General features: G+C 34.7%; 1 protein-coding gene across 1 annotated transcript; it reads left to right on the top strand.

Moving 5' to 3' along the window:
* Positions 1-964: 964 nt before the first annotated feature.
* On the top strand, positions 965-8,894 carry LOC107861729 (DUF724 domain-containing protein 7). Its single transcript, XM_016707075.2, has 6 exons — positions 965-1,743; positions 4,313-4,510; positions 6,456-6,608; positions 6,884-6,944; positions 7,014-7,106; positions 7,903-8,894. Exons 1-6 carry the CDS (start codon positions 1,201-1,203, stop codon positions 8,601-8,603), a joined length of 1,749 nt encoding a protein of 582 aa, XP_016562561.2. The 5' UTR covers positions 965-1,200; the 3' UTR covers positions 8,604-8,894.
* Positions 8,895-10,122: the final 1,228 nt, after the last annotated feature.

A 10,122-nucleotide genomic window follows, 5' to 3' on the forward strand; every position in this document is an offset into this window, starting at 1 on the left:
AATTTATTGAGATATTTTATTTAGACATTTAAACTAAGTCATATTTTAATTAAACACCTCATTCTAATAAGGTATTTCAATTGGTCACTTTAGATATAAAATTCATAAAAAAAAATTACACTATGTTGATTTGTCTTTTAGGTAATTATAAGTCAATAATGTAAAGTATATGATGTTTAATTTACATGCATCAAACGTAAGTAAAAGAACAAAGAAATTTTATCTTATTGAGACAACTATGTATAACAGAAAGAAATAGATATACTTTATATAATTAATTTAACGACCTAATAGATGAATGAGAATATAGTAAAATTTGTTCTAAAATTTGGATCAAAATTGCTTCATTAAATATTTTATTAATAATTGGATTGTTCAATTAAAATAGAGCATGAGTGCCTAAATATATTTAAGGACAAATTATGTATTAAGCCCATTTTATTTTAATCAGTCTCTTCTATTTTCGTCCTTTATTTTTACTTGTCATATTTGAATTTGACATGTTCATAAGAAAATAATGTTAATATGGTTTTTGTGCAATTTTAAAGGAGAAAATAATAAGAAGTACAAATTGACCATTATAATCTTATTTAATCATGACTAGATGAATGTCCTTCAATTAATATCGATATAGGTGAAAAAAATAGTTAGTTATTTTTTAAATTCTCAAACATATGCTAACCTTTTTTAGCAAACATATCAAGCAATCTAAGACGAAGTAAGCGTTAAATTTTTAAAAATAATTCAGAAATGTCAGAGTAAATATAGAAAAAAATATTTCCCATTCTTTTAATACGTTAAAAGTGTGAAGAAAAAAACAAAAATTCCTCTAAGAATTCTAATCTTTCTTTACACAAAAAATCGATACAGAGAAAGTATTAAAATTTTAAAAATAATTCATAAATGTTAAGAGTAAAATATAAGAAGAAATGTTTATCATTTTCTTGATACAGACGAATAAAAATAAAAATTCTTTCATACTAAACAAGGAAAAAAAGGTGAAGGGGGAGTACTATCTTGTACCGCAGTAGCATATATATTCCGTGCGGAGCTCTAGAACCCGCCAATTTCCTCAAAAAATTCTAATCTTCTTCGCAAAAAAAAAAGAAAAAAACTCCAAACCCTTTCCCCCCCAAAGCTACAATCACTGGCACTATCAACGTTACCAGAAAAAAAAAATTCCCCCAAATTATCTGAAGAATGAAAATGGAGAAAGTGCAATTAGGAAAGGGCAATGCATCTCCATCGGATTCACCAACTTACAAACCCCCATTCAACATCGGCGACGAAGTGGAGGTCACAAGAGAGCAAGCCGGTTACAGCGGAGCTCGTTACGAAGCCGTTGTTGTTGAGCCGTTAAAGCCAGTAGCTCCGACTCATTACCCTAAAAACGACAGCAAGAGAAGAGGTTTTTGGGTTGAGTACAAGCATTTGTTAGCTGACGGTGGTGAATCGGTACCCAAAAAGGAGTTTGTTAGGAAGAAGTGTTTAATTAGACCTGTACCGCCGGTTGCGACGAAAGATGAGAGGAGGGGTTTTCAAGTTAATGATGTTGTTGATGCGTTTCATCTTGCGGGGTGGTGGACGGGTGTTGTTGTTGGTATTGTTTGGGATGATGGTGGGGAGAATGGCTGTAGGTACCGGGTTGGTTTTACGGAACCGGAAGAGGAGATTGAGTTCTCTGAACTTGATTTGAGGTATCATCTTGAATGGGTTGATGGAAATTGGGTTCGTGCTGATAAGGTACTAGCGCTTTACGGTGTATTGTTTTGTTGTGGTTTATGTTCTGTCCCGCTACTACTCAACCCCGCTGTCCCATTTTTTGTGAAGTGATTTACTCGCATTGTTCTGTTGTAGTTTTTGTTCTGTTACTATTTGTTGTGACTTGTACTTTCGTTACTCCTTTTTGGGACTGCTTTGGACTATTATTTGTTAAGCCAGGGTAGGGGTAAGGTCTGCATGCACTCGACCTTCCCTAGACCCCACTTTGTGGGACTACACTTAGTATGTAGTTGTTGTGTTGCGCATTCAAATGCCAAGCCCATACAATGGCATTGCGATGCGAAGAGCTTTACCTGGAGAAGCAGAAGTAACATGTATCACACGTGTAAAATCTGAGAGTATCCTACATGAATATTCTACCATAATGGGCATTCAAGAATCGGTACATGAAATTTTAAGTCGAGGGTCTATCGGGAACAACCTCCCTACCCTTGAGGTAGGGGTAAGGTCTGCGCACATTCTATCTTCCTCACAACGGACTGCACTTTGTGGGACTACATTATGTTCTTGTTGTGCTGAATATTTAGATACATTACATAAATTGGGACTGAAGGAGTAATAAATTTTACCTTCAATTTGCTTGTGGTTATTGAAGGTCAATTTGGCCAGAATTTTGAATTGAAGGCAATTTCAATGATGTACTGTATGGTGTTCTTGCTAGGGTGGTTGATGTGTTTCCTTGTATATGCTGGGGGGTCACTTCCCTGTTATTTACCCTATATTATGCACTTTCTCAATGTCAGATATGATTTTGCATTTGCATCCAATAATTGTGATGGATTGTTTAACAAATTCTATCTACATTGCATCCACTAACAAATAAGTAGTGTGAATCAATTTGGAGCTCAAATCTCGATCATTGGTAGCAAGTGTAATATTTGGTATTGTTGAGTCCCACATTGGTGAGTTGAGGAGAAATTGGTCTCATTATATGGTCTTGGGCAAACCTTACCTCTTGAACTAGCTTCTGGAGTTGAGTTAGACTCAATGTCCATTTCTTTATCAGTTAATATGTTTTGATTGGACCTGCCATATCATTGTTAATGATCCTTATGCCCATATATAGTGTCAAAAGTATCTTTATGTTCCCTTGTCTTTGCAGTTTAATTAGTGCAATGGTTTATTTGCTTGTCCAGTTTATGTTTCAGGGAGAACAGGTCATTTTTTCCTGAAGAATCTACTTTCTAGTAAGATGGTGGAGCATGTAATTTGTTAGTTGTTGCAAAGTCGATAACAAGATCTAAATTCTTCATGTGCTAGTCCTAATTATTTACCTGCTCTAAGTTCAATGGATATCTGTCTGTATTAATAATGATCTTATGTCGAAATCTTGGGAGTAGTTGTCTATTTTGAGATAACCAGAATATGGCTAATATATTGACACCTGTTGTGTCTTTTCATGTTGTTTCCAAGCTGACAAATGTTTGCATTATTTTGTTTAGTGGTCGAGTGTGTGTCGGCTATTTATAAGTAAATGAATAAGTAACTGATTGTTATAATCCAAAAATAACATCAATATTTCGGTATTTAAGTATTGAACTGATAAAATATGAATAATTTAAAGGGATTTTATGGTATTAACTCAAACTTTGTATAAGCAATTACTACTAAACACTGTTCGATCGTCACAGTCTTGTTGCTGAGTGTGAGTCAGCAATTCATAAGTCCAAGAATAACAACAATTTTTCATAATTTAAGTGGTCGTGTGGCCATGAAAATTAAAATTTTTTGGAGTTGTAGTTGTTGTTTAGTGTGGCCATGAAAATTAATTGGAGTTCTTTTTGACTTTTTGTGAGAGAAGTTGAAGTGAAAAAGTGAATTCACTTGTTTTCACTTTTCCAAATACAATTTCAATTTATATTTGAATTTCTTACGGCCAAACACAACAATTTTCACTAGAGTGGAGTAATTTTCCGGAAAAAAGTGAAAAACTCTCATGGCCAAACGGGCTCTAAGTATTGAACTGATAAAATATGATTAATTTAAAGGGATTTTGAGGCATTAACTCAAAACATTCTTAAGCAGTTAGGGGTTGTTTGGTACGCAGACTAGATATAATCCTTGGACTATTTTATACCATATGGGAGGTGGTATGAAATAGCCCCATGGTTGATGGGGTAAGATGGGTTATCCCTAGACTAAATTTGGTATTAGCGTTATACCATGTTTGGTTGATGGTATAAATTGGTGCCGGGATAAATTTATACCATTAACCAAACATGGTATCCATGGGATATCTCAAACTTATCCTTGGGATATCCCACCTTATACCTCCCTAACAGACAACTCCTTACTGCTAAACATCGTTTTGATCGTTCCTTTTCCCAAACTGACACGTCTCAGCATTGTTCTGACTAGTTGTTGAATTTTGTGTCAGCTTTTCTGCTATTTTTGCTAATGAGTGCTTCTTTCTTCTTTTTTTGAAACAATATACCCGGATGCCATTGTACATCTAATTTTTCTTGGTTTATTTATTCAAAATTACACCATTAAGCAATATAATCACTCATTCCTGTGCCAATTGTATCAGATGCCTCTTCAATTGGTAACTTCAAGTGCCGCATTAAATCACATGATCACGGGAACAGCCTCTTCCAAGAAGAAACTGGAAGTAGATTCTAGGACTGATGATGTACGGCCTCCGAAGAAGTTAAGAAGTAGAAAGCATATTGTAGAAGCTTTGGAGAATCAAGAATCTCCGAGGCCTTCTGGATCTGGGAAGGCACGTGTAAGTGGCTTCTTCCATCTTATGCCCACCTCATGCTTTTTTCTTCTGAGGTTTTGCATGATAACTCGTCAATTTTAAACTTTTGTAAGTCTTCTATCATTTATTTCTTTTGATAACCGTTTTTTCTGGGCTAGCTTGCGCTTACCTCGATTAATTTCACGGGGGTAACTACACAGGTATCAGGTAATTCTGTCCGATGATAAGAAATCGCCCAATGTTTCATGATGCTGCCGAAAAACTAAATAAAAGGAAATATTATCACCTACAAATATTTACAGAAACGATTTTTTCACAAATAAAGTTAATTAGTTATCAGTAATAAGCATGCAATGACCATCATAAGGAGCCTACAAAAACACATCAAGGTTTGAGACAACCGCCCTTTCGAATTACACCATTTGATGATAAAGACTGCAACTAACTGAGACAAAAATAACTACAATAGATTGCTGGTTATAATTTTGTATAGAACTTTTTTTGCAATGCATTTTGTGCCGTATCTGCAAATTAGGAAAATTTGGTCAAATTGACATCCATGGAAAACTTAAGTCATCCAAAATCGGCAGATTAATTAATGAAAGCCCTGCAAAAGAAGTTCCTTTCTTTCTTTCAAAATTTGTTAATATATTCCACAAAGATTCAACAGTTCTGCTTATCATAATTGTATCCTTATTGAGAATTTTTCTTTTGGATCCGTGAAAATATTATAGTAGATAAATAGGCAAAATAAGATAAAACCCAAAAAATTGACAAAAAGATACTTGGGTTTCCTGCTCAATGAGACATGCCATGTCACTGGGTTATGTTCCGCAGTTATATATTTATATAAATGATAGAATGATCCTTTCTTAAGTAACAAGGATATAAATGACTTCTAAACCTTATTGATTTCCATACTGTCTGCATGTTTCTTTGGTTTTTCTATCTGATCAAGAATAGCAGATACAGCATACTTATTTGCGGTCTTTGGAACATCCAGGAAAATGTTACACGTGGAAAGCATTTAGAAATTAGTTTATATCAGAATAAAATTGGTTTGTCAATATTCCTTTCAGTTGTCAACTGTGAAAAAAGAGACATTTTTGCTATTGGTTGACCAAACCGAAAGGACTTTAAAGGAGATTGATTTTATGTTCCACTGAATTGATTCTGCTTTTACTCCTCTTGTTCTGGTTAGGGTCTCAGGATTCTAGTCCTTGAGCTCATTGACCAGTGTGTTGAGGAACTTGATATTTTTAATTTTTACTTCAGAACCTTCAAGCATTAAGACAACACGAGAAGATGGACCACTGTTTGTTTTACTACATTGTACCCAGCAATTTTTTCTCTATGAACCTTCTCTTTTTGACCTTGCTTTCACTTTTGTGAAAAGTGTACATTTCTGTGGTGAAGGGAATGAGATTCCTGAATATCCATTTTTTCCTGCCTGTTCTCTCCATTCTCTTGGTACGAACCCGATTCCTGAATGTGTGATTTTTCTCTTTCCCAGCTCACTGAAAAATTTCAAAGCAAAAGAGATTAGATCCCAAAATCTTGTGACTTGATAGGCTAAGAGCTACTGCATTTTCGCTCCCTTGGTGACTCGAACCGACAACCTTAAGGTTGGAGGTGGGGGGTGCTTATGCTTATGACATGAGCAACCCTCTCTTGTCATACTTCAATAATCAAGGTCTATAATTACTGATTAAAAAATCAAGTTCCGTGGTTTGTTCTTTGTTAAAATTGAACTGCACTGGCTACTGATTGTTCAGTATGCCTATCAACGTTGTTAGAATATTCAGATTATAACCTAATAAACATTCTTAATAAATGACTGGTTTCAGCTGTATTGAAGCAAAGTTTGTTGGTTTACATACCTAAGATATCTCTGTATTGGGGTTGGAATGAGAAAGGGAGACAGTTCTCTAGAGCTGATTCTTTTGGTGGTTTATGCTAACTTTTGCAGACTAGGAAATCAAGATTACTTGATTTAGTAGAGAACAAAGTTTGCTTTGAAAATGTGGTTGATGGGGAAATCCTAGCACCTTGTGTCCATGATCTCAAGCGCAACGGAGATAAGGATGGGAAGCTAAGTGATTCTAAATTTCAGATTGTTGAGGTAACTTATTATTTTACGGCTCATTCATCTGCATCTAATCTATCATTTGGAGTCTGGGAATTGTCTTTTGCATATGATACTTGGGTACCAGAGATGCTTTGTTTTTCCCTTCAGCAAGGGCCTAAAATAAAGATTTCAATGATGTAATAGATGCCATTGATTAAAGTATGAATAATAGGGTTGAGTTCCCTTGCCTTTCTCCTCCATAAGTTCAACCTTTTGTTTCTTTCTGATTTATTCTGTTGTTTGTTCTCTATTTTATTTTGGTCATCTAGGGTAACAGGGAAAGAAGTATCGTGGACCTGCTTGAAAATAGGTCACTTGCTGTGACTCAAGGTAACTGATTTTGGTGTACAGTTTTGTTTGCCTGTTGCATCATTGCAATAATGTTTTGCTTGATGACAGGTGAAGAGACACAAGTACTTGAAAACACTCTCCATGACTTGGTTCGAGCTGAGTTATATTCAAGTAAAACTAATGGGATAAGTACTTCAGCAGGTAAACCATGCATTTCCAGTGCAATTTAACACAATATTTCTAGTGTAGTCAGAAATTCTGTTTGCAGTTGCTCATCTGAATGGTGTTTAGTAATTCCTATGTGTTTAGCTTCTTCTTTCAAAGTTTCTGGTTCTCAAGGAAACGGCCTTCTACTGTTAATTGCCTCAATTATTCTTACTAGTTTTAGCTTTTATCTAAGATAAGCTTAATAACTACTTTTGTCCCAAGAGATATAGAGAACTCCGATATGTCTGCATTGTTTGATACTAATAAAATATGAAAGAGAGACTTCTAAAACTATGTTCACTTGCATCAACAACTGCAGTTGAACCAAAAAAAATGAATACCGAGGTGTTTGTGCAAGACTTAAGTTAGTTATGGATAGGTTTCGTGTGTTTGAACTCAAGTAGATATGGATAGGTTTCGTTTGTTTGAGCTCAATTAGATCTTTTCTGTACTTTCTTTGTTTCCACATAAGCTAGCCACATATCTTCCTTAAAATTATAGTTGGATAGTAAATGTTAAGCATTAGATGAATGACCACTAGTCCACTACAGTAATACTTGAGCCAGGTTTCTGTGCCTAGTAGATGTATGACAACTACTAGTTCATGTTCAATTGTGGTGATCAATTGAGCCATTTTGGAAAAATAAAAATGTGGAGACCTGAATTGCTAGGTTAACTACCAGCGCTATTTCCACCTAAAAATTGCCTACAGTTTTCTAGTATTTTTTATGCCACGATCAGGTTTCTTTTAGCCTGTTAGTAGCATGGTTAATCTAGTCATCATTTGTAGGAGGCTCTGCTGCAGCAGTCCAACCACGTGCTGGGACCACTACTGAACAACTGAATGAAATGCCAAATGCTGAGCTTAGTTCCGCCACTACGCCTGAGCCTGAGCCGAGGTTGGTACTGCCATTTAAGAAGAACTCCGCTCTTTGGAAGGAACTTGAATCTATGGAAGTATTTACAAAAATTCCACAAAATCCACATTTTTCACCTTTAGCACAATATGATGAGAATAAACGAGAAGAAGTAGCTTTACTGAAGATAACAAAGTATGTTATTCTTGTTGAGAGGATACCAAAGTTAACTGTTGCAGAACTTAATAGTTCAGCCATCATTAGTGACATGCTGGACACTATCAAGGACTTGGAGGAGTATGGATTTGATCTAATCCAGATCAAAGGTCATTTGAACGATTTGCTGTTGAAAAACGAGAAACAAACTTACCTCCGTAGCAAGTTGGAAGAAGAGGACGATAAAATCAGAAAATGCTATCTTGAGAGAGCGGTAGCTGCAAATGAGATTACCAAGATTGCTATGAAGATAAAGGATCTACAGAAAGAACTTATGTCAGCCAAAACCACGATTGAGACGATGGATAGTCATATCAAGCTATCGGGATCTGCAAAGGGTGCCATTTGTGATGAAATTCGTCATGTCGAGCTTGATTTTGAAGCAACAGTGGCTTCAGTGAAGCATATCTTCAGCTGAAATAGAACTTCCTCCTTTGTAAATCTTTATCTGAAAGACAACTGATTTTGTAGAAATAACAACAACAGACCCAGTGATTTTGTAGAAATGTGGAGTAATATGTTCCGTCATTAGAAACAAATTTGGTACGATAGTTCTTAATTACGAAAACATATTTTGTAAATTAGTTTAGCTGTTTGGTGGCATGTTTCCTTCTAACATTGATAGGAGGACTTTTCAGTTGCTAGAAACATGTAGATCTTAACTTGTTTGAAATTAAGACGTAGTTATTGTTATAGTACTATTAACTCACTGTGCCTGTATGTTTTTTTTTTTTGAGTTACTTACATAAATTTCTGATAGTTTCAGCAATATTACATAAAATTTCATTTATTTTGCTAATTACATCTTATTCCAGAATTTTAAATTGGTGAAACATATCTAAAAGTGATACATATGGAACAGATCAGGTAATTATATTAGGAAGCAAGAGATTTTTTGAGATTTTAATAACGTAAATCTCGCCTAAACTGTTACAAGCAGTGAAAACGCAATTCCTTTTATTAACTGTTCAACATTGAAGCAAACCACATTAGAATCTCAAATTTTTTCAAAATTTGGAACAAAAAAATCGATATTCAATGTTTTTTTCTGAATTTCTTCAATGGATCTCGTCACTGTGTTGTTGCGTCATTCTGGGGAATGGATTTCTGAAATAAGATACGATAACTATCTGGTTGACGGGATTGTAATTCATGAAAAAACGTCGTACCGCGATTTAATGGACGCCATATCAACTCAATTGAAAATTGACGTATCTCTGAAAAGAATTAATGCCAAATACGTTGTTCAAGGCAATTCATCAGCGTTGGAGATTCATAATGATATATCATTGGCTGTGAAACTTTTTCTTCAGATTTTGAAAGTTGAATCTATATTCGGGAAGTATCCACTGTGTATTACAACAAGTGATATTGTAATTGACAGTGATGGTGTTGACACAGATAATATGATGATTGAGTGTTATGATTTTGTTGAGCCGTCTGATCTTGCACTTGGTGTAGTTCGTAACGTTGAATCTCTGGCAATTGTTAATGTGGGTGGTGAAGAACTGATAAGTGATTGCTATAATAGTGTTGTTAAGGTGAAGCAAAAGTATATAAACAAAGATACACTTATCTCGATAATGCGTAACTATTCAATCAAGCATGGGTTCAATTGCAAAGCTGCGAGATCTGACAAGCAGAGGTGCATTTTTTATTTTTTAATGACAATTATTGATTTATTTCAAAATTTGATTCATATAACTAGTTATTCATATAAGTGAAACAAATGAATATCTGGAAGCTGTAGTGATACATTTGTATATCTGAAAGCTGTAGTTATTCATATAAGTGAAACAAATTTGATTCATTTTCATTTTTTAATGACAATTATTGCTTTATTTTGCAATGACAATTATATCTGGAAGCTGTAGTGATACATTTGTATAGTAGTTTATGTAAATGTTGTTGCAAATAACAAGTGATTCATATAACTA

The sequence above is a fragment of the Capsicum annuum genome, chromosome 3 (assembly GCF_002878395.1).
Source record: "Capsicum annuum cultivar UCD-10X-F1 chromosome 3, UCD10Xv1.1, whole genome shotgun sequence".
NCBI classification, from domain to species: Eukaryota; Viridiplantae; Streptophyta; class Magnoliopsida; order Solanales; family Solanaceae; genus Capsicum; species Capsicum annuum.

Excerpts from the sequence above, each read along its gene's own strand:
- LOC107861729 (XM_016707075.2), top strand. The coding sequence starts at position 1,201 with ATGAAAATGGAGAAAGTGCAATTAGGAAAGGGCAATGCATCTCCATCG. Across the intron at positions 6,609-6,883 it reads CTAAATTTCAGATTGTTGAG|GGTAACAGGGAAAGAAGTAT; the intron begins GTAACTTATTAT and ends TTGGTCATCTAG. Across the intron at positions 6,945-7,013 it reads GTCACTTGCTGTGACTCAAG|GTGAAGAGACACAAGTACTT; the intron begins GTAACTGATTTT and ends GCTTGATGACAG.